General features: G+C 37.3%; 3 protein-coding genes across 4 annotated transcripts; 2 read left to right on the top strand and 1 right to left on the bottom strand.

Moving 5' to 3' along the window:
• The first annotated feature begins 6,268 nt into the window (after positions 1-6,268).
• Positions 6,269-7,920, top strand: LOC113737228 (leucine-rich repeat extensin-like protein 4). The gene has a single exon (XM_072084361.1). It carries the CDS (start codon positions 6,367-6,369, stop codon positions 7,687-7,689), a length of 1,323 nt encoding a protein of 440 aa, XP_071940462.1. The 5' UTR covers positions 6,269-6,366; the 3' UTR covers positions 7,690-7,920.
• A 1,712-nt stretch (positions 7,921-9,632) lies between these two features.
• On the top strand, positions 9,633-12,244 carry LOC113738279 (small ribosomal subunit protein eS1-like). Its single transcript, XM_072084360.1, has 7 exons — positions 9,633-9,773; positions 9,881-9,928; positions 10,050-10,155; positions 10,873-11,010; positions 11,097-11,282; positions 11,556-11,756; positions 11,976-12,244. Exons 1-7 carry the CDS (start codon positions 9,763-9,765, stop codon positions 12,066-12,068), a joined length of 783 nt encoding a protein of 260 aa, XP_071940461.1. The 5' UTR covers positions 9,633-9,762; the 3' UTR covers positions 12,069-12,244.
• Positions 12,245-14,677: 2,433 nt separating this feature from the next.
• Positions 14,678-23,439, bottom strand: LOC113738277 (protein NETWORKED 1A-like). Of its 2 annotated transcripts, XM_072084358.1 has the most exons (5): positions 23,243-23,439; positions 22,453-22,532; positions 22,076-22,336; positions 16,567-20,753; positions 14,678-16,126 (listed from the first exon to the last, which is right to left on the bottom strand). In XM_072084358.1, exons 3-5 carry the CDS (start codon positions 22,176-22,178, stop codon positions 14,906-14,908), a joined length of 5,511 nt encoding a protein of 1,836 aa, XP_071940459.1. In that variant the 5' UTR covers positions 22,179-22,336; positions 22,453-22,532; positions 23,243-23,439; the 3' UTR covers positions 14,678-14,905. The 2 variants fall into 2 exon arrangements, with proteins under 2 accessions (XP_071940459.1, XP_071940460.1); XM_072084359.1 differs by lacking the exon at positions 22,453-22,532 and having other exon boundaries at positions 23,243-23,377.
• Positions 23,440-24,012: the final 573 nt, after the last annotated feature.

Genomic DNA, 24,012 nt, shown 5'->3' with positions numbered 1-24,012 from the left:
TAACTTTTAACCTGACGAAAAAAGAAAGAGAAAAACTTAAACACTACTATCACCTTGATTAGATTAATTTAAAATCAAGGAATATTAGAGCTAGCATTAATGCATCAAAATTGTAATATTTACGTTCAATTATTATCTTTTAGAATTTTCTGTATATTATTGTTTCCGTAACAGTCGCAACTTAATTTAAATATTTTAGTAATGTTATGGTGAAACTGATAAATTGTTCAGTTTGTCTTACTATCATTGCATTCAGACTTAATTACCACTTAATTAAGCAATCTTACTTCCTCTTATTATACATGGAAAGGGTAAACTTCAATACTAAGATAAAGGTAAAGATCTTTAAACTTGAAGTACATTAAAACCGTAAGGGCAATTTAATATCATCCACTGGTTAAAGGTTTTTGTCTTAAATTGAAGGTTCGACCTCTCATTCCTCATTCCTCTTTCTCGCTTGTTTTTCAATTTCAGTCTTTCTTGCCGCGACTAGAGAGCGGGAGGGTACCAACCGAGGTTGGTCCGAGTGGTAAGCGGCTCGGATTCGCTTAAACAGGTCTCGTGTTCGAGTTCTAGTGTACGCAGACACTCCTGTTGGGAGACTCACCCACCATAGTCAGGTGCGCGACGCGGGTCGAGTCCGGATTAGTCGGGGCAAAGCTTCGGATACCGGGCGGGCAACCAAAAAAAAAAAAAAAGAGAGGGGGAGGGTTGCAGGAAGGAAGAAGTAGACGGAGAAAAGAGAAAAAATGGGGGAGTGGATGGTGATAACAGTAAAGAAGATGAAGGGGCGGTGGTGGATAGAAGAAGAAAGAGTTTTTTCATTTATTTTTTTTATTTTTTGTTGTGTATTTGAAATTGTGTGTGTTTGAAGTGCTTTTAGAATATACATTGTAAACTTTGAAAACAAAAACTAGTTTTCCAAATACTCTTCGATCCAAGTAGAACCTCGATATTTCTTGTCAAACAAAAAAAAAAAGTATTGTAGTAGTAAAAAGAGATGAAAGCCAATTACACTACCACGGAAACCTCCAAATTAAGGTTGTAAACGAATCAAATCGCTCGCGAGTCAAAGCTCGAGTCGAACTTGATCAATATTGAGTTCGAATTGGCCAAATCGAACTCGAATTCAAGATCGAGTTCAAAAATATTAAACTCGTTAGTTTGCGAGTTCGAGTATATATATATATATTTATTTTAATAGTAAAATTACATATATTCTTAATATTTATTAAGAAAAATATTATTTGATTAGCTCAAGACAAGACTCGACTCGACTTATTTGTAACCTTACTCTAGATTAAAAAAAAAAAAAAAAGAAATTGGGCTACAGGAAAGACCCAAAGAAAAATCAAGAAATGTAAGCATGACGGGCCTACAAAAGATACCGTTAGTGTTGATTTGGGTCAGAGAGGCCCAATCATGAAGGGCTAAAGAATTTCATATATGACAGGGTTTCTTACTCTTCTTTGTTAAATTATGGCCCATTGCCTCTTGGTCCAGTTCTAGTGGACGCAGTACTTCATCTGTTAATTCTATTTAGCATTGTGTTTTGTTTTGTGGGTGTAAAATCATGAGAACCACTTCTTACCATATTTCTTGTATAGAATAGTTTTGGTAAAAACGTATTTGGCTTAATTAGTAGGAATTTTTTATTTATATCTGAATTGAATTCCTTATTTAATTCTGTATTAGTAATTTTCGGAGGATATATTTTTCCTATTTCGGAGAATAATTTGGGTAGATCTATGAATTCAATCCATTCTAAGCTTTAACCTTTTTTTTGCATGTTTGAAAGACAGAAAGGGCTGTCTTCCTTCCTTTTATGGTTGGCTGCAATAAAACGAACACCAAACCTCAAGTGGATATTTCATACATTATTTAATTATCATTTTGTTTCCTAAATTTTGTAGTACCAACCAGCCAGTATATATTAGACACTCGACAGAAAAATCATTTTCGATTGTTGTTGCAAGCGATTCAACAAATTTACATTTGAAAAGTGATAAACTAAGTGAAGTTTTGCATTTTCTAATAGATGGATGAAACCTAAACAAATAATCGACTATACAGTCTGCATTGGAAATCCTGGTGGGCTCAGATCAAGATCATAACATCCTCGGTAAAGTATTTGGAAATAGGGATAGATGTTGATTTTAGAGGTTGAGATTGAAGAAGAGTTCCGTTCAGCTGCCTTTTTCGTTGGTTTCCAGCTAGCTGTAACCAATTTGCAATAAACTCTAAACTCTTGCATCATCAGCAGTCGTTCTGTGTTGTAATCACAAACTTTCAGAATTATCTCATTTGTTAAGTTCAAAACAATAAGTTAATAACCATATTTTTTTGTATTTTTATTTTTTACCCTCCCACTCCTCCTCGCGCCCTTCCTGTTATTAACTGCTTTTTTATCTTTTCACTCATCCCCACGTCCTTCCTGCCCCCAAAGAGACCTCTTCCGACCATTGAATCGATTCCAGTGTTTTAATAATAACGATAACGATATCTAAAGTAACTAAAATTACCTAAAATTAGTTATACATTTAATAAAATCTAAAATGCACTTAATGTTTCTGTATAAGTTAGAGCACTCCGGAATTGACATTGGAGAACAGCCAGAAATTTGCAACGCCTACCAACCAAAAACAGAAGCCCAAACAGAAAGGGTCAACATATGAAGTTGAAAACTAGGAGGAGCTGGTCTTCCTAAGGGTAATGGAATTAATGAAAAAGAAAACTATGATGTGAAATGTCTGTTTTCTTGAAGGGTTTCCAGAAGAACAAATAAACGGAACTTTGGGCCGGTGGCTACCACTTAGCTTGGCCCATCAAAATGTCACATTTAAGTAGTTTGCATCAAAAAATTCAGACGGGTGTGTTGTGTACCCGTTTGGTCCGGTGGTGGTACAGTCCCCTCCGAGTTATCCCTGGGTCTCCTTAGGTCCGCCCCCTCCCCCTTAGTGTAGAATAAATTAGGTTATACAATAATTGTCGTCTCCGGAAAAAAAAGAAAAACAAACAGAGCTTCTGGTTGACTTTGATTCCCCCAAGTACCCATGAAAAAAAAATCCGAAACAGGAATAAATCAATAAAAATTATACGAATTAGTAAAATAGAAAAATAATCGAGTTTTGTACGTGGAGATGAAATCAGTGCCTCAGAAGCATATTCATTTCTCCTAACCATTCTATGCATGAAATTGACAGCACACCCAAAAAGATAAATGAAAAGATAACGGGCCATTTCAACAACCAAAAGTACATCTTTAATTTGCTTGAATTAGGTTGGAAAGTGGAAAAGTTAAAGCAACAAATTGCTTTGTCCTTTGAGCAGTTAATGAAGCTTCAGAAAATGCATTTCCATGGCGTTTTCAGTTTCTAACTTGCCAATAACTCCTGAAAACGATTTACAAAAATTCACGAATGTATTCCGGTAACATTTATAGATTGTCGGTTTCTAGCTTTCTGCGTTGAGCTGGTCTTCTGTATTTGGTAGTAATTGACTTTACAATTTTCAACAGATGAAACTACTATTTCCAGTTTTACCTCTTCAAAATCATTCACCTACATGCAAAATAGTAGGTTTGCGTATGTATATATGAATGCGCTTATGCAGATGTAAGAAAATGTTAGTTTATATAATATGTCTTTGTTACAAAATACTTCTTTAACAATTTAGCAAAATTGCGAGATCAATTTGTTGACGTTTTCAAATTGATGTAACCCGATTTATCTTTTCATTTCTTGGTTGAATTAAATTCCGACCGACTTGATTGCTTGACCTCAACAAGTTTCCACTTTCCTCGTGCAAGTGGGAATTAATTAAACACATTTCACGTCATAACTAAGCAATTTGAACCCAAAAGATGAGACTTTTCTTAAAACCAAAGCTTGCTTCTTCTAGTAGGCTCAACTGCCTCAGCCTGCGACTTTTGCTTCTTATAACACTTTAGTTTAGGCCTTTTCTGGATTGCCTTTTTTTTTTTTTCTCAAAATATTTTTATTTTTTTATAAATATATTTTTTAATCAACTTTTTATCTCATATATATTAAATCAATCAGTGCAACATTTTTCTTTTTTCAAGAACTTTAAAAAATAGCAATCTAAACAGGCTCGAATTCATTTCTCCTTAATTTCCAAGAGGTTAAGGCTAAGACTAGGTCCCCTTCTTGTGTTACATCAAAAGTTGAACCTAACTAATTAATTCGGAGTACAGACTAATGTAGCATAGTTAGATAGATCAAAGATTAACATACAAGCATGCAGCTGAGTTTTGCACTCGACATAGTTGTACAATAATAAATTGTCTAGCTTGATCAAAATTTTTTTTTTTTAAAGAAACAAGTTGGAGAAAGGATTGAATTCATGAACTCGTGTCCGGCCGGTGATCTACAACTAAATCACCTTGACCACTATACTCTTTTTGTTAATTTTGTCACTAAACCAAGGTTTCAATCTCCGGGTCTTGGCCAAAGTTATTGATGAACATTCACTAAACAAAAGGGTCAAAGCTTCTGCTCTTCTCCTATTGGCCTAGCTAGTTGTTGTGAAGAATGCGAGAGATCGATAAAATATCCTTGTCAAACAGATACTCCAAGATTTTGTTTTAACTCTCAAATACAATAGAAGTAGAAAATTATTTTCAATTGACCAGCTGAATAATTTGCATGTAAAAACTTTTCAAGCAGCCTTTCACAATTTAGATGGTTGTAGTAGGTGCTACCTTTTTTTTTTTTTTTTCTCTCTCTCTCTCTCTCTCTCTCTCTTTTCTTATACTTTTCCCCTCTTTTCATTGAAGAGGTTTATATAGAGAAGCAGTGAAAGTGCAGACTCTAGCATTTGGTGATTTGGGGTTACTGCTTATGGTCTCCGCCCATGGTTCTTGCAGGTTTAGATTATCAAAACTTTTGGCCATTTTCAGCCCTTCAAACCCCAAAAAGAAAGCGTTTTACCTTGTGGTCCTGATTTAAGCTTGTGAGTTACGTAATTCAATTACTATTCATTAACTTAATCGACATCAAGTGATTATTCTGCCTCAGAAAAGGTTCAATTTCATTGACTTTCAAATGCATGCAAACATGCAATAAGAAATTGGATACTAAGGGTGCATTCAAGTCGAGATCACCACTTGAGCTCGATTCAAGGTAAAATAACTAAGTTGGAACTTTTAGAAGTCAATTTATCTTACTCAAACTCAAACTCAAGTTTGAGTTAAATTAAATCTAATCGAGTTAAATCAAACTCAATCGAGCCTATTCGAGTTTAATCAAACTCATGTAATAAAAATTAATATTTTACATATACTTTTAAATACAGAATATTATTGACATTTTATAATAATAAATATAAAAAATTAAAATATATATATTATAAAAAGTTCGATTAGGATTGCTCCAGTATAAAATATTGGAGCCTGAACTCGATTCGTGAGCTCAAACGAGTAGCTCGAACTCAGTCGAAACGAGTTCGAGTCGAGTTACTTGGTTCAGCATCATTCCTATTGGTTACTTAGCTAGCTATATACCACGTACAAATTTAATTAATACTTATATAAGCATCTTATTGTTGGAGGGATGGCTCCTTACACTTTCGACTGTTTCATGTAAACTTGGTACAGCGGAGACAGCCCACCTGAAGTATCAAATTTGTTAGTATTAGTTTAAGAAGATCGCTTCTTCGAGAATACTTTTTCCTACTGCGTATTTGAGTATCTTAAGTTTCGCCAAAACCGTGTTTTTGGTGAGATCAGCAGCTAATCTTCATCAACCGAGTTGAAACGTTAGTTTTTTCTTTCTTTAATTGTCAACTGAATTATTCTGCGCATATTGCTTATAAGGCATAATTTAAAGAGTTAATTAGGGGGGCTTGCATTAAGATTAACATCCTTCGAAACATCTGACTAATTTGCAAGATTAATTTTGACTTAACACAAGATCATACATCTGAAAACGTTTAGAGACTACAAGGCAAATATAACCAAAAAGTTTGTATAGGCTGGGTGGTGCTATTCGTGCCATCAATAATTATTTCAAAAACTGCGTGGAACACAATTTTGCTGTCTTTCGTATGACAAAAGTACAAAACGTTAAAAAGAAAAGAAACTTCAGTGCTGCCTTCCTCTTAAGCCATCCAAGTCAAATTAGGATAACATCTGCTTTCGACCAACAGCCATACAAGTTTAATTCTCTTAAAAAAACAGGAAGAAAAAGAGATTCAAGTAAGATAGAGTCAAATCTTCCATATGTTTGATTAAATACAATTAATATTCTCCTTAACCGGTGCACCCATAGGGCATTTAAATACATCAAACCCTTCTTTCCTTGAACATCACTAAACACCTTAAGGCTCCGACACCCCATCAATGGCCTTATGATGATCAAACTGAAGATGAAGCCATACATCAAAATAACCATTTGGGCCATACTCTCCCTTTTATTCTTCTTCTCAAAACCTTCTCATCAACAATATAATGCCTCTCCTCCACCATTCCCAAATCCAAGACTCTCGAATGCTTACATAGCTTTGCAAGCATGGAAACATGCAATCACATCAGACCCCAAAGGCTTCACTTCAAACTGGTATGGTCCAAATGTTTGCAGCTACAATGGAGTCTACTGTGCCCCAGCCCCAGATGATCCTCACATCATTACTGTTGCTGGGATTGACCTAAACCATGCTGACTTAGCTGGTTATTTACCTGAAGAGCTAGGCCTCCTCACTGACCTTGCCCTCTTCCACATAAATTCCAACAGATTCTGCGGTGCCGTCCCAAAAAGCTTTATCCATCTCCACCTCCTTTACGAGCTAGACATAAGCAACAATCTTTTCTCTGGTGAGTTTCCTTCAGTTGTACTTTGCCTTCCTTCACTCAAATTCCTTGATATAAGGTACAATCAGTTCCAAGGAAGCATACCATCTGCTCTTTTCGACCTAAAACTCGATGCTTTATTCATAAACAACAATAACTTCCAATCAACTCTGCCTAGAAACATTGGAAACTCAACAGTTTCAGTGCTGGTTTTGGCCAATAACAACCTTCAAGGTTGTTTGCCATCTAGCATAGGCAATATGGCCAAAACCCTGAATGAGATTATACTCTTGAACGTTGGTTTAGGCGGTTGTTTGCCCCAAGAACTAGGGCTGTTGAAGGAAGTAACTGTTTTTGATGTGAGTTTTAACAATCTTGTTGGAACATTGCCTGATTCTATTGGGAATATGGTGAGTTTGGAGCAGCTAAATGTAGCACATAATAAGCTTTCTGGCGAGATTCCCGCGAGTATTTGCTCATTGCCAAGGCTGCAAAACTTCACCTACTCGTATAACTACTTCTGCACTGAACCATCCTTGTGCCTCAAGTTGCCTGATAAGGATGATGAGCAGAATTGCATTCCAGGCAGACCAGCGCAAAGATCACCTCAGGAATGTCAGGCCTTTTATTCACATCCCGTGGACTGCAGTGCTTTTGGTTGTCAAGCTAGAAGAAGTCCACCTCCGCCAGTGAAGTATCCACCACCACCTCCGCCATTATACTCTCCGCCTCCGCCTCCGCCTCCACTGGTATATCCTTCGCCTCCGCCACCATCTCCACCTCCACCTGAACAACATCCGCCTCCACCACCGCCACCTTCTCAACCACCAGAGGCTTGCACTCCTCCACCACCACCACCTGTTTACTATTACCATTATCCGTGATTGAGTCTGATCACACTATTTCTTTTTTCCCTTTTTTTTTGGGTTGGTTAATTTGGTATGATCAAGAGTCAATACAAGGTAGCTAATAGGTGCAAAATTCTATATACATCCAACAGAAAGATTTTCTCTACAATTTTTTAACTATTAGCATTGTATTGTATTGCCATGTACTTGACCCTGACTTGTCTTTATTAATAATTTCTTGAATTTCTTTTCGTGTTGGAAACAAGATGCTCTGGATTTCCTATTTGCATTGGGACATATATTTAGCATGGTGGTTAAGGTTGAGCTGTAAGCACAGTGATTTGGATTTCAGAGATTGTGATTGTAGCTACACGTGTTCGCTTTCACTTATCAAAAGTGAAAAACATCTTTACTACAGACATTATCTAGTTTTGGATCACTGCAACAAATTGGACGCATAATGTAATTTCTTTATACAAATGTACCTAGTAGTTTTTTTTTTTTTTTTGGTGACATAGAAATAGAAGGAATCTAGAGACAATTGGTTGTAAACATGGCAAAGAATTTTCATTTGAAATTGCATTAATGATTATAGATGTAGGAATTCATAATTTTGAGTTTTTGTGTTGTAACTTAAAACTACAAAAAACCTAAGCAATTGAACAAAAAATGGAGTTACATGACATGTGCCAAAAAATGGTATAGTCATGTGTTCATAAGCTGTAATTGCACTTGACACTTTGAAATGTACGTCCTCATACATTATTGTGTTACAAGCAAATTTGGTTGATGAAAATGATGCAGAAGAGAAAGCAAGTTGGCTTTTAATCAATCAACGCAATTAATTAAGAAGAATTCAAAAGGGCATGTCCCATCTAATTATTTTGTTGGTTAGGCATAAATGGATATAAAAAGAAAGGCTTAAATACATATTGTCCCCTATAATTAGAAATTGGTTTCAATTCATCCTCTGAGTTCATGAAATAGACAAAGTACCCCCCTGAAGTGCAATTCCTGTTTGTCATTTTAACTGATTTCATTAAAGTGAATGACCACAAATTTTAATGCAATTAGAAAATATGAGGAGTACGCCAAACAAAATTATTGTGTCTCAGGGTATTCTTCCTAATTCTAGTCCGTGAATTGAAACCAATCTCTAATTACAAAGGGAGGCAAGGCAAGATATCATATATTTAAGGCAAAAAAATGTGGAATGGACTTCAAAGAGACCGCAAAAGGCACATTACCTATTTCTCCGCCAAATTATTAAAATTGTGTTTCAGGAATATTCCGTCTAGTCCGTGAACATGAGCGTCGATTTACGGTTTTAAACTTTTAATTAATGACTAATCCATCATTGTAGCTCATGGGGCCCGCGCAACACGCTAGCAAAAGACTTTGAGACCTTATTTGGCTTGCTATTTTTTTTTTTTTTTTTATAAAAAAATATGGTGTAACGATTTGATATATAATATACGAGATAAAAATATGATTGGAAATGTGCTCAAAAAAAGTGTACAAATTATTTGAAAAAAAATAACTTGTCAAACGATGCCTCAATTTTGCCTTGTTTGGATTGTTATTTTTTGAAATTTTTATAAATTAATATACTGTAATGATTTAATATATATGAGATAAAAAATAATTTAATTTGTCAAAAAACGTACAAGTTTTTTGGAAAAAAAATGACTTTTCAAATGAGGCCTTTTCGACTTTAAGATGTAAATTCATACTAGAGTTTCAAAAAAAAAAAAAACACTCGATTAATTCTTAAAAAATTTAAAAAAAAATAGCATGCACTTGATTAAAACATTTCGACAGACTTGGCCCAGTGAAGCCCAAATGTAAGAGAGCACTAAGAGACAATAACTTGCTTGAAAAAAAAAAAAAAAGAAGATCACCCAAAGAGGGTCCAGAATCTAGCCTAATAACTATCGGAAGGAGTCCAAATAATGTAAACAGCCCAATTCATATAATTTCCATACCTATATAACAAGCGTAGTTTAGAAAAGCTAGGGTTTTGTATATTTAGGGTTTCCTCCTTCTTAGCAGTCGTTGAGCTGTCACTCTACTTGTTCTCTGTCGTCGCCGCAGCTCCGGAGCTCCACCATGGCCGTTGGGTACTTTCTCTTCTCTTCTCCACTTATTAATCTGATTATGTAGAAAAATATGTGCTTTTATTCATATATTCATCTTTTAATTGCCGCATTTTATGGACTGAATGCAGTAAGAACAAGAGGATTTCCAAGGGGAAGAAGGGAGGAAAGAAGAAAGCGTGAGTTCTTTCTCTCTGTTTTCTTTTTGGGTTTCTTGTTTGCCTTCTAATTTTTGGTCCTGGAAATTTAATTAGGAAAAGGTTTTGATTTCTGATTTGGAATTTATATGTGGATGTGTAGAGCTGATCCATTTGCAAAGAAGGATTGGTATGATATCAAGGCTCCCTCTGTTTTTTCTGTCCGAAACGTTGGCAAAACCCTTGTGTCCCGTACCCAGGGTACAAAGGTAATCTCAATTTTCACGTAGTGTCTCACACTTTTCCTCCCTGCGTATGTGTATTAGCGCTCAGAATTCAGTTCTTGTATTGTTAAGATATGTGGCTGTGTAGTCTGCAAATGCATGTGTAATTTTGCTGAGAAAAAGTGTATTTTTTTTTGTGTTCTTCCTTTTCGAGTATGGGATAATTCTAGACTTCTTTCATTCGGATCAAGTGTATCAAGTTGTCATAAATGAGCAGAAATGTACATTTAGGGTTCATCTGGTCATTGGGGAGATACAAATGTATTACTTAGGCTGGACTAAAGTTGGCTAAATTAATGCGCAGGTCAATACTTTTTTGGGTGATTTTGGCAGTTCTGGACTTGGTATTAGTAGTGTTTGTAGAGACTCTGTATTTAAGTTCAATTTCCACTTTTTGTTCCTTGTCTTGTGATTTCAAGTAAGGGGGTTGTTCATGTTACCCTCTGAATGACTGTGCCTTTAACTGTCATGCTCACCCTACCTTTTTTCCCCTTCTTGTGATTTACTTCGTCAATTGAGTTGGTTGTTCTTGTGTTACCTTCAAGTAACTTTGTGCTACCTTTCAAGCAATGATGCCTTCACGTACCAAACAAGACTCTCAAGTTATTGTCCCGTTGGTTTTTTGATGTTCATAATTCTTGCAACAGCTTCTTAATGAACAACATGGACTGCTTGTTAACTGATTTTTTTTTACTGTTTCAGATTGCTTCTGAGGGACTCAAGCATCGTGTGTTTGAGGTATCCCTAGCTGATCTTCAGGGTGATGAGGAGCATGCCTTCAGAAAAATTAGATTGAGAGCTGAGGATGTTCAGGGCAAAAATGTCCTGACAAACTTCTGGGTATGAAGTGTATTATCTATTTTGTATACCTTACTATAATTGCCTGGATTTCTTTTTCATGCTTTGTGATTGGGGTAACATTGCAGGGAATGAATTTTACTACTGATAAGTTGAGGTCCCTTGTGAGGAAATGGCAATCCTTGATTGAGGCTCATGTTGATGTTAAGACAACTGATAACTATAGTCTGAGGTTATTCTGCATTGGCTTTACCAAGAAGCGTTTAAACCAGCAGAAGAGGACTTGTTATGCTCAATCAAGTCAGATACGGCAGGTAAGTTTGCTATAATCATGTCTTTTCTTTTGCTACTGTCTTCTAAATTTTTCTCATTATCGAACTGTACAGGTTTACTTTAAATGTATGAAAATGCAGCACTTTTATGTTAAATGAGCAAGAATTGAACACCAATTTTCTTGTCTGATGTTTAAGTATGTGGCAGTGTTAATTAACATAAGGCAGTATTATTCCTGTGTTAGTTCTTGCTGTCTTGTCTTTTTGTTTGCCTACCTCTTTGGGCGAGTGACGTGTTTGCTTTTCCTCTGTTAGATTCGTCGGAAGATGCGTGAAATCATGGTAAACCAGGCACAGTCTTGTGATTTGAAGGATTTGGTCCTGAAGTTTATTCCTGAATTAATTGGCAGAGAGATTGAGAAGGCAACCTCTAGCATTTACCCACTTCAGAATGTGTTTATTAGGAAAGCTAAGATCTTGAAAGCTCCTAAATTTGATCTCGGCAAGTTGATGGAGGTGTGTTACTTCTATGTATTGTATTGTCATTCTGTATCAAGTAGCAATCTTAGGAAAAATGAACTGCAAATTTGGTGCTTTTCCTTTGACATGAATCCCTGCTCATGCCGGGGACAAATTAGCTGTTGCATTGTGAAGCTTACTTTGTCATAGAAAGGAAAACAGAAGCATGATTTGGAAAACTGTTGTGTACCTAAAACTATCTGCCTGTCTTTGTAGGTACATGGTGATTATTCTGAGGATGTTGGTGTGAAGGTGGACAGGCCTGCTGAGGAACCAGTTGCTGAGGCAACTGAAGTTGTTGGGGCTTGAAAATCTTCTCGTGTCTTTTTTTACTGGTCATTTTGGTTCTGTTCTTTTTGGACAAGTATATGTTGTTCAGCCTCATATTTTGTTGTTGGATGAAGGATTAGGAAAGCAATTTTGCCTTGTTAGGTGAGGACATTGATGGTTTTGGCCTTAATTAAATGAAGTTTTGTTTCAATTAATTTCTCTCTCATATGTTATTGAATCGATTGGCGCTGCAAGTTTATTACGAATTAGTCGTTCACGTGCAATATCATGTTGAAGTTTTCTCACCAGCCATCAAACAAGGCCTGATTTCCCCGGGGGAGTGGGGTTTATGAAGGGCCTGACACGGAATGGGTTTCTTTCTTAAACTACAGCCTGCAGTACAAGCTAACAAACAGCATGCGAACTGAATTTCGGTACCGGGGTTGATGCGATAATTATTCGACCAACACTTGTTCATGAAGTATTTTTACCTTTTCAAGTGTCTGAACGTTGAAGGTACTGCTAACAAGTATAAGATGTCTGAAGGAATCGATAGGGGGCGGAACGATATCATAGAATGACACGCGTAAACCAATTGCGTTGGGAAAGTCCAATTTAACGGTTAGTTCCCAATTTTGCAATGTATTAGTACTTGCTAGTTGCTGCTGGGATAGAGTCCATCTCCAAATCCAAGTAGGAGAGAGGATAGAAATTCTATAAACCAACAGCGTTTGGAAAGTTCCAATTTAAGAGTAGTTTCCATCCAAATTTGCCATACATTAGTACTTGATGGTGCTGGGGAGAGCGGATTAAAGCTCTCCTCTTAGGTTGGAGTTCAAATTCGACTTAGTGCAATATACAAAAAGCATAATTCCATTTGGTGCAACATACAACACGTATAATACCTTTTATTCAGAAAGGAGACTAGGAAAAAGGTTTTTCCTCCACATAAAGTAAGAATAGAAGTAGATTAGATAATTACCGTTGTGTCATTATACTCTCCTTCCGAAAGTAAGCAGTATTTTGATCAATTTCCACGGAGTATTCTAGTGGAAGTACAAAGAGCTACTATCAAGACAATGAATCATGAGTTTCGTGTACCACAACAAATAGCCTAGCGTGGAGCTTAATGAATCTTTTGTATTGTTTAGTTCTCTACCCCCAACCCTCTTACCTAGTTGGAAGATGATTTTAGGGGACTTCGTTTCCCTAGGCTTGTAAGTTGTAACGAAATCATTTCTTATTTTTAATGAAATTTCAAAGAAATGAATGTAAATTGTGGATTATTGTCGTGGACTCTGATAGTACAATGATGCCAAATTATCGTCAAATAATCATGAGCGTACTTTAGAAATTAGAAGTATTGATTATGCATTTATTTGTAGATTTAGTCAAAATCATACCCAACAAAATTTATAAATAATAAGTAAATCAAAGAAAGATCCTTAGAACGTTTGCTAATTTAAAAAAAAAAAGAATAGTTTGAATATTTGCGTTATTGCTAGTGAAACCGATTAAATTAAATCCCAACCACCAGCCTTTGGGTTGGTGGCTACCACCAATGCATTAAAGTTTGGACCTTGCCTCCTACTAATTCGCCACATTAAAAAGTGGCTTTGCTTAAAAAATCCAAACGGTTGCACTACGCACCCGTCTGATTCAGTGGTGGTTCAGTCTCCTCCGGATTATCCTTGGGCCTCTTCAGGTCCTCCCCCTCCTCCTAGTGTAGGAATTTATCGTATCAACAAAAGAATACTTAATTGCAGATGGTTACGGTGAAAAGAATACTTAATCAGATGGTTACGGTTGCTTTTCGCTGCATCATCAATTAATATGCATGTCTCCAAGATGACAATACACCATTCAGCTTGTGATTTGGCATGTGCAACAAAGTTGCTAAGATGTTCTAATTAAAGTCTAAACCAGACTAGTTTGTTCAATTAGTCAGTTAACAGTCATTTGCGATCAGTACTCAATCGTTTGGCTAGTAAATTTGCTTAAAACTCAAAGTGTTTCAAAATTGTGGCGACTATGAATCTATTACATGGTTAATGTGTTGCAGAGCTTATATGTTGTCATCCAAGTCAGTTCACACGTCTTAATGCACAAGTTTCTTTGTTATGAAGTTTGCATCTCTACTTTCATATTTGTATATATAAGAGTGAGGAAAAAATTGAAACAGACTAATGAAAAGTCTTGGTAATTGTAAAGTACATAATTTTTGAGTGATTACTGAAAACTTCTCCTCCATGTGTTTTGCATACGTCTAATCAATACGTGTAATCAAATATAATTAAATATGCTTCCGCAGTGTGATTTTTTGAGCCTGCAAAATTGTTCATCCCAGAAAAAGCAATGATGAGATATACAATTTAGAGAAGACGGGTGCAAAGGATAAATTAAGTATCCGAACTGAACAAAGAAAAATAATTGTCACGATTTACGACTCAGTTCTTGGAATGCATGCTGATCAGAAGGACCTTGCTCTCGGGACCAGAAATGGTACAGATAATCCTCTTTGTGCTCCTAACATGCTGTAGTATATCTTTGGTACAAGGCCGTCTGATTCTCCATAATTTCAGGAATTAAGAAGACCATTCATACGGCGAAGTTGACCAAATGTGCATTATGCATGGAGAGGCATACAGTGAATCTCAGCAAATTTTCTGATGAATTACATAGCACTAAAAGATACAGATAATAGATAGAGGGCTGTTATCTGCCAGCATTATTTGAATTAGATCAAATCTAATTCTGCAGTTCCTCTAGTCTAAGCAGATCAGTCTTCTAAAACTGCTTCTAGAAATAGTCCGGTCACATAATTTAAGAACCATTGCAGAGACTGATAAAGGAAAAAGGCAAAACAGTTATTAGCATTACATGCGGCGGATCGAATTACATCTAGGAGTACAAGGGGTTGAAGGCTTAAAACATCCGCAAAGGGGAGACTTCTTTCGCTGTCCACTGTTCTTCCTCCCGCTGTATATGAAGTCCCTGAGAATAATGGTTGTTTTGCTCTTGGAAAATCGGCTTTTCCCTCTGCTTTTCTTTTCATCCTCCAGTTTAAGCAGGACGTACTGGAGTTTCTGCACTTCCAATTGCAACCTTCCAATCTTTTCAGACCCTTTGCGTGCCTGCTCCGAGACCACCTTTCTCCTGGCATCTTCATCCTCTTTCAACTCTGCTGAAGACTTTCCACCTGAACAAGAAGGATTCTCTTCAATATTTCTCATCAATTGGCCATTTAAATCCACCAGCTGAATGACCGTCTCCTGGACTTCTTGCAACTGTTCCTTGACTGTTTCCAGATCAACATCTTTAATCTTTTGGCTCTTTTTGTTTGTGTCCAATTTCCTCCTCAAGTTCTGCACCGTCAGATGAAGACTTGTCAACTTCTGTGCATCAGAAGCAAGTCTCTCAAGGATCATCCTGTTGTGGACATCTTCATTTGAAATGGTTATGTTTGTTAACAACTCGAGTTTATCAACACCCAACTCCTTCTCCACTTCAGAACCAGTAGACGGGCATCCTGCCATCTGCCTTGTACTTTCAAACTGATCATATACTATGTCCCCCTCACTTGCTGCAAAGGCCAAAATTTGGGATACACTTCCAGTGCGATCCGGAGTGTGCCACTCAGCAGTTTCCCACAGCTCAAGAATCTTATCGTCTGTTCTCTCTGTGCAAACATTTCCTTTCCTGCGGAATCCATGAAGTGAAGTACTTGAGACATGATCCAGCGGAATATCTTTCATTAAAGCTCCCTTCTTGATTTCAATGCCCTCTCCCTTATCTTCCTGCAACTTGAGATTCCTCCCAGACACCTTCTTCTTTTCCTTCTTCTTGACTTTTTCCTGACCGAAGCTGAGTCGAGGTATCAAGTCATTTGTCTCATTCATAACTCTTTCTTGCTTCGCCTGTGTGTTTAAGCTTTCCTGTAAAATAAGGTTCTCCATCTCTTCTACCATTACCTTCTCAACTGCCTTAATCCTACACTGCAGCTTCTGTAAATCTTGAATGCCAACTGGCATGGGTGATTGATGGTCCATTGGTTTATCATGGAAACTTTCATCAGGAAGTACTCCCAATCTGGTACACTGCAAAAAAGTGAATGTAATTAAAAGATTATGTTTCAGCAAAAGTATAATATAAATATTACTCAAAGCAAGTTACAAGATTCTTGAGGGAAACAGAAAAATCCGTTGCAGAACATGTACCATTAGAGTTCCAACTTCCGAGGTCAAAAAAGCTTCGTCTCCACACCCCCCACCCCAAAAACTCCTTTCCAAACAAAAAAAAAAAAAAAAAAAAATTTGCAGTCAAAGACACTTCCAACAAACCCATAGTTCCCCTGTCATTGCTAAGAAAATCAAAAGCATTTCATTTACGTTTACTGAAATTTCCACCTGAAGCAGCCACATTGTAGTGGTAGGCTCCCAAATTAATCTTCCTAACAAGAAGCATATACCTTTTCAGAATCCCTTCCTCCCACCTTGCCCTAAACAAATAACAGCAGGAAAGCGTTCAGTGTCAGTACCTTTGGTTCCAAATGATCAGCTTTAGCAAGCTTTGTCTGATGCAAAACATTATATTCCAGAGATGCCACATCATCTCTCAGAGAAGCTATGACAGGGTCATATGCTGACAACTGTGCAGTTAGTTCGCCTATTGCATTCTCCATGGACCTGATATTTTCCTTCATTTCTTCAATTTCTAGAGTTTTTGAAGTAGAATGATCCTCGAGACTTTCACAAACCTCAGCAAGCTCCTGCACTTTGTTCTCATATAGAGCTCCCCTAATGGATGAGATTTGAAGGTCAAAGTAAAATGCTGCAGCCTCAGCCTCCCAAAGTTCATACTCGTCATTTTTAACTTTCAGCTCTGAACTCAACTTCTCTTCTCTGAGCCTTTGCTCTTCGCATTTTTCATGCAGTTTACACAGTTCAGATGTCAAGTTCTCATTCACTTCACGGAGGCCTTCAATTTCCTTGCCCTGCATGCTGTTGTCTTCAGATAATTTAAGCAGGTTCTTTTCCAGATTTTCTTTGATGTAAGATGATTCTTGACTCTCAGTCTTCAGTGTGTCCACGGTTTTGCACAATTCCAAATTTAGGCTTTCCGCTGCTTGAAGCTTCTCTTCTGCTTCCAAAATATCAGCTTCTTTCTGACTCAAGACTTCCTTAACACTTACAATTTCCTGCTTCAACTCATCATTTGACTGTCTCACTGTATGTAGTTCCATCTCCAACCTCTGAACTGAATCTCTCAGCAACATATTATTTGTTTCTTCCAACTCCAACTTCCCTTGCAATAGGCTGACCTCCTTATTAAGGCCATCCATAACCCCACTCAGATTTTCCACATCTTCTGACAGTAATTTTAGTTCTAAAGATTTCTCAATTCCATAGCTTTCCAAAACTATAGAAAAGTTTGAAAAAGCCAATGATTCCTGAAGAAGAACATCACTTTCCTGCTCCAACACGCATTTCTCCATCTTAAGTTCTGAAAATTTTCTTGACAGATATCTGTTTTCTTCAAGCACAACAGAGAATCTCTCCTGTAAATTCATGTAGGCATTCACCATTTCACTTTGCTTAACACCAAGATTCTCCAATTCCTCCTCAAGAAACATAACTTGTTTGTTTTGTTCACTTACCTGTGATTTAAACAGCCTGTTCATCTCAAGAAGTCCATGCTTCTCATTTTGAGTGATAAGAAGCTTATCTTTGGTTGCAGCCAGCTCCTGCTCTAAGAATTCCTTCTTTGACTCAATTTCTGTGCCTTCTGCATTCAGCTGCCTTAGTAGAGTGAGAAGAACAGAGTTTTCAACCAATAGCGACAGCTTGCTATCGTTGGACTGCAAGAGAGATTGCTTCATATCCTCAATATTTCCTAAAATGTGATGTACAAAGACTTGCTCATTTTCAACCTTGTCTTCAAAGAGAGTATCTGAACTAGCTCCAAGTGCCTTGAACACACGATATATCCCTAACCTTAGTTTTTCAATTTCATCAAGCAAAAGTTCTGCTTCCACCTGTTGCTCAAGATTTTCACTCTCCAGTTCTGAAATCAGCTTCTCAGCCAATTTGGATGCTTCAACATGTTTCTGACACTCTATCAATAGAGAGTAATTTTTCTGCTCCATATCCTGTACAAATTTTTGCAAGATGAAAAACTCAAATTGGGCTTTTACTGCTTTATCAATTTCATCTTCAAATTCTTTCTTCCTCCACCTACTTTCTTCCTGCAACAAATGAATGTGGTGTTCCAGACTAACTAATCGAGTCTCACTTTGAAGTGTAGAGCTTGTTCTTTCATGCTTCTCAACACCTAGAGAGATCCTTAGTTCTTCCACTTCAGAGTGCATGGATTCTTTCTCCTTCTCCAGATAAGCACACTTCTCTTCCAATCCTGAGAATCTTTTCTCCAGGTACTCTAGTCGGCGTTCAATATTTGCCAACTGAAGAACAAGGGTACCTCTTTCATTCAGAAGATGGGACTTTTCATCCTTGAGTAATTGGCAGATCTCTTCCAAGCCCTTTGACTTTTCTCTCAAGCCTTCAAGCTCAATTTTTGCACCAGACAGAGAATTCTCGAGAACAGCATTTTTCTCCAGGATCTTCTGCATATTCTCAGTCAAGCCTTGCAATTGAGATAGAAGAACAGCCTTTTCAGAAATAAGAATGGATTTTTCTCCACGGAGAAATTGACAAGTCTCTTGCACTTCCCTGACTTTTTCACGTGATGTTTCAAGCTCTCCATTTAGCTCTGACAAGGAGCTCTCAAAAAAATCTTTCTTCTTTGTAAGTTCCTCCATGTTCTCCAACTTCTTGGAAAGAGCACCTTTCTCATTGCGCTCCATTTCACAGATTTGTCTCAGGCTTGAGTTTTCATCCTGCAAGTTCCTTACTGAAGACCCAATGCAAGATGGATCTAAACCCACTGCCTGCAATTGGTTCACTAAGGCTTCATATCGATTGTTCAGGCCCTTAATTTCCTCTTTCAGAGATGATAGTTCTTTCTGAAGGTTATTGCTTTGACCAATTTGTTGTGCAACATTCTCTTCAAGTTTCTCCTTCATCTTTCTCAAGCAAAGGATTTCATTTTGCAGATTCTCGATTGAAATGTCTGAGGACAATTTCTGTTCACTTAAGCTACAGTTTTCATCCTTAACTTGCTCAAGTTCATGTTCCAAATCATGCTTGCGTACCTCCAAGTCTTTCAACATCTGAAGGCTAGTTTTGAGTTCTTGTGCAAGAGCTTTATGCTCTTCTTGAGACTGAAAGTGATTAGTCTGCAAACTCTGAAACATGGCTTCTATCTGGGCATACCGCAGGTGCTCGTCTTGTACACAAACCTGGAGCTTCTCCAACTCCGCTTTCTTCTCGGAAAGCTCTTGATCTTTCCTTGCAATCTTCTTTATCAAGTTTTCTGCCTCTAGACGTAACGAGTGATTTGACAGCTCTAACAGATTGCACTTCTCCTCGGAATGCTTGAGTTTCATAGTGCCTGTCAGCATCTCAGTGTTAAGACGCTTAATATCCTCTTGGGCAGAAGATAATTCATTTTCAAGTTCAGATATTCTCTTTAGGTACTGTTGGTACTTTAGAGCTGAAGATTCCTTCTCCTCATTCAGTTCAGCAAGAGCTTTTTTCAGTCTTTTGACTTCAATATCAGCTTGTTCAGCCTGGTCTTTTAACAGCCTGGCATCCTCCTCTGCCAATGAGATTTTGTTTTCCAAATGAGAAATCTTTTCCAAACAGTCATTGTATTTCCGAAAGCCAGCTTCCTTTTCAGATTCCAATCTTGAAATTTCACGATTCAGATGTTGAGCTTCATTTTCTGCTTTGGTGGCTCTCTTGTTGAGTCGTTCTAGATCCTCTTGAGCATGAGATACCATTCCTTCCAGATTAGAAATCATTTCGATAGACTTCTTGTGCTTCATTAGCGCAGCTTCCTTATCAATTTCTACCCTGCAAAGGGCTTCCTTCAATGTCTGAACTTCAGTTTCTGCCTGGATTGCCTGGTCACTGAACCTTTGGGAGTCTTTCTGTGCATGAAGGAGCGCTGCTTCAAGATTAGTTAACCTCTCCTGACAGAGTTGATACTGAACAAAGACAGAATCCTTTTCAGTTCTCATATCAGCAAGGGCCCACTGCAAACTTTCAACTTCACTTTCTGCCTTAAGTGCACGTTCAGACTCAGAATGAGCCTTGGCTTTGAGATTCTCGTTCTCACTTGATAATTGCAATACTTCAGCATGGAAACTTTGACTTTCTGCTTCATGGTTCAGAGTGTTGCTCAACCTTCCTTCGGCTGTTTCCTCAGCCCCATCATATAGCTGTTTCAATCCCCTTTTGCTAGTACCAGCACTAGACACCCCAGAATTTGGTTCACTCATCTTGCCAGTCAATGCACAAAGGGGATGTAGGATATCTGGTGTATGAGGCTCCCTCTCATGTTCCAAAGATCTTGAAGGTGATTCTTCATCCAGTACAAAAGGCAATTGATTTGGAAAGGCTTCTGCCATGGTTCGATGAGCATGCCGCAGCTCCCCAGTCAAGTGATCATATCTTTCTGCTAAAGCACGGTATGCTCTGTAGAACTCCTCAACCAATTTCATCAGCTCAGGCCTTTTCTTGTAGTACATTTCAGCCCTTCTTGCAAATGAATCTGCATCTTCTTCAATGAGCTTGATCATTGCTTTTACTTTAGCATCCATGTCTGTTCACAGGAGAGTTTATCCTCGTTAGTACAGATGTAGAATCAGAAAGTGAAAAATTGACATAAAAAACTACACTGGAAAAAGACCTATGATTTGCGACAAGAAATAGCTATGTAACAGTGCCTTCATTCTTTTTCCTTCTTTTTAAAGAAAGAAAAAAGAAAAGAAAGCTTGCGATTACATATTAAAGCAAAACTAGTTTATCGTGCCTTAGGGTCATTGTTTGTAACAGGCTTCATTGTTAGGGTCATTGTTTGTAACAGGTCTTCTCTAACAGGCTTCATTCAATAGTCTTCATTGGCTATGAAGGCTCAATACTCAGAGTTTCCTTTCTTGGGTAGAAAAGTGCACTTAAATGTTTAACCATTTTATCATGATCACGTCACTATCGAGGACAGCTAATTTGAATGCTATTATCACCCTAGTATGCCCCCAGGTGTGAGAAACCTAGGTCCTCTAGGACCATTTTTTCACTCCTGTCCAACAAGGTTCAGTCTGATTTAAACAGTTGTCTTCTTTCTCCCAAAGGAAAGTACAAGTTCTGCACTCCAGGATAAGTACAAGACCTGGATGTAGGATTTCTAAGCTATATGTCTTAAACAACCATGAACAAATCCCACATTGATTTATAACTTTATTAGACATAAGTCGTCCACTAAACAAGCACACACTCATTCAGAGGTGCAAGCAGGTGTAGCCTATTTAAGCCTGGATGGATACTACAGCATGTGTGTGTGTATTTAGTAGCAACCTGCAATTGCTGATAAAGTTCTAATAATGTTATCCTGCAGGCTGTTAATTTGAGAAGCAACAGCAAAAGCAATCAGATTCAAGCAATGCTTTTGGTAGTGAACGACGCAAAGTTTTCATTTTTTTTCCCCCAGTGCCACAAATGGGAGATCAAACATTGGCACATGGAGTAAAGAAATGCAAATAATACTAACAACAGCCGAAGTTATCACCCTGAAAACATGTTATGCAACTCTTGTAGAATACATTGAGTATCAATGTCAGAAAACTAAGGTCAAGGAATGTATCCACAATCCATCTCTTGGGAATATGTCCGAAAAGACAAAAAAATATTAAGCATGATGACACAACTTGCGCATTTTATACGGCATGGTTGTTCACGATAAGTTAGACACTAACTTTGAATGTAAAAGAATATGACAGATTGTTAACAATATATACAATTGTCTCAGAACTTTGAAAAATTAAAATCAATCAAAATGTTTCTCTCATCTGCAAGCACAAGTAACATAGCTTACTGACAACGGGCATTAGCCAAATTACATTAAATCTTGCTCAGAGAACAATTCACCTGTAAGATTTTCTTGAAGCCATTTTGAGTTCTTTGGGCTGATGTGGCTGTCCCACCACCAAGAATATAAGCGCCTGGACTCAGAAGAGAGCAAAGTTGCCATGATTCCAGCAACAAGCAACAATGCAAAAGGCTTTGACCTTGCAAAAGACAGGTCCTTGTACCAGTAAGCAAAATGGTTCCAGGCCAGTATCAGGTTCAACTGTTGAGACTAGGCAGCCTAATCCCAAGGTGCTTGGATAGGTTTATTTTTGCTCACACCTAATCATCACAATCATCAAGGAAACATGAATTGAGAAGTAAGAAGATGTATATTTTGACTAAGCCTTACACTATACACGAGTCATACAACAGGGAAAAAAAAAGAGAATCCATACCTGCAATGTAAAAACACGATGAGAGATTAGAAGCAATGATCCTTCACTTTGGTAACCACACTGATAAAAACGAAGAAGTTCTGGACCATTGAAATGAAGAGATACAAATGAAATCAGATCTCATTTACATTTTAGATCAGTGAATAAGAGCAAGGTTAAAATATGTCAAAACTAAGGCTATCAATTTGAAGAAAACATGTCAGTAGATATTTAGACTCCAATTATGGAATGATTCTTGAAATCACAAATATCAACACACAGATGGTACAAAATGCCCTTATAAGTATAGAGTGCCAAAAATTAACAACCCTCATCGGTCCAATTACATGAAGAAGAAGAGATGTCAGATTAACTCTCTGGTACCCAAGTTAAGCTAAAAGCATCCTCAAACATGCATTCTTAGTTACAAAAACTGACAGAAGGAAATCCAACCAAAGATCAGAAACATCCACAATTAGATCAGCTTAGGTAATAGCGCCACATTGCAAGATTAACACAATTCAAGACAACAAAATGACCACACATGCAGACGGACCATGGCGCCAATTGTTGATTAAACGTTCTTAACCTCTCCATTGACAAAACTGACTAATCAAAATTAAACCTTGTTACAGAACTCTACAACATCAAAACGTAATCACAGAGCAATACAGGAACATTACAAGAAATTTGCACAAAACTTTCCTGTATTGGATGACAACATAAAGCACGAAACTTGAGCTAAATGGCCCCATAAAATCTATTAAAAAAGATTGAATCTTTATGCTGAAAACCAACGTCAGAATCTTACCAGAAACAGCAAAAAAAGTGAAATCTAGTAACAGAATCTTGATCAGCAGCTGTGAATATGAAGAACCCACGAGCTGCTTGTGCTTCTTCTTACCCCATTTTCTCTCTAGCAATCATACATTCTCCAACTCTTCTCTCTCTTCCCTAAAGGGCCATCTTCATTTTATTCCCTGGTTTGGTTGTTGGTACTGTGTCAGTGTGACAAACTGTAAAAGCGTGAAATACTTTTACATGTACCCTCAAACTTTTCACTACATTAAGATACTACTAAATGCCATAGAAAAATACACGCCTGCTACTCTGCAGCATTTATGCGTCTAACATGTGTATATACAGATATACAAACGTATCAAAATCTGAAAAAGATGATAAATTTGAATATTTTAATGGTAAAAAAGCGTAACGGAAGATTGTAGTTATGATGTCATTAATTGGGATTCTGAAAACGACTATAATTTTTAAAAATTTTGTTGTTACTTTGCCGTTACTTTATAGGGTAATGCAATGTGCCACTTACTTATGACTAAGAGTAGAAAGGAAATTGGCTGATTTACCCTTGCTTGGGATTTCAACAATGTTCTTTCTTGGATCCCTAATCTTTTACTGAAATTTTTTTTTTTTAACTATTAAGAGAACCTACTTCACTTGTCTGTCTCTAGGTATTCTATTCTATGGATTTAGTCATGGTGAATTTTCTTGATATGATTTGCTTGAGGATATCAAAATCTTGGTAGTCGTATAAGGTAAAATTATCAAGTCATAGTTATCATG

Source organism: Coffea arabica, chromosome 3e (assembly GCF_036785885.1).
Source record: "Coffea arabica cultivar ET-39 chromosome 3e, Coffea Arabica ET-39 HiFi, whole genome shotgun sequence".
Lineage (NCBI taxonomy): Eukaryota > Viridiplantae > Streptophyta > Magnoliopsida > Gentianales > Rubiaceae > Coffea > Coffea arabica.
The sequence above is the reverse complement of the archived record's forward strand: the minus strand, read 5'-3'. Positions and strand labels throughout refer to the sequence as shown.

Excerpts from the sequence above, each read along its gene's own strand:
- LOC113737228 (XM_072084361.1), top strand. The coding sequence starts at position 6,367 with ATGATGATCAAACTGAAGATGAAGCCATACATCAAAATAACCATTTGG.
- LOC113738279 (XM_072084360.1), top strand. Across the intron at positions 9,929-10,049 it reads AAGGGAGGAAAGAAGAAAGC|AGCTGATCCATTTGCAAAGA; the intron begins GTGAGTTCTTTC and ends GTGGATGTGTAG. Across the intron at positions 11,011-11,096 it reads ATGTCCTGACAAACTTCTGG|GGAATGAATTTTACTACTGA; the intron begins GTATGAAGTGTA and ends GTAACATTGCAG.
- LOC113738277 (XM_072084358.1), bottom strand. The coding sequence starts at position 22,178 with ATGGCAACTTTGCTCTCTTCTGAGTCCAGGCGCTTATATTCTTGGTGG. Across the intron at positions 20,754-22,075 it reads GCTTCAAGAAAATCTTACAG|ACATGGATGCTAAAGTAAAA; the intron begins GTGAATTGTTCT and ends TCCTGTGAACAG. Across the intron at positions 16,127-16,566 it reads CTGATCATTTGGAACCAAAG|TGTACCAGATTGGGAGTACT; the intron begins GTACTGACACTG and ends ACTTTTTTGCAG.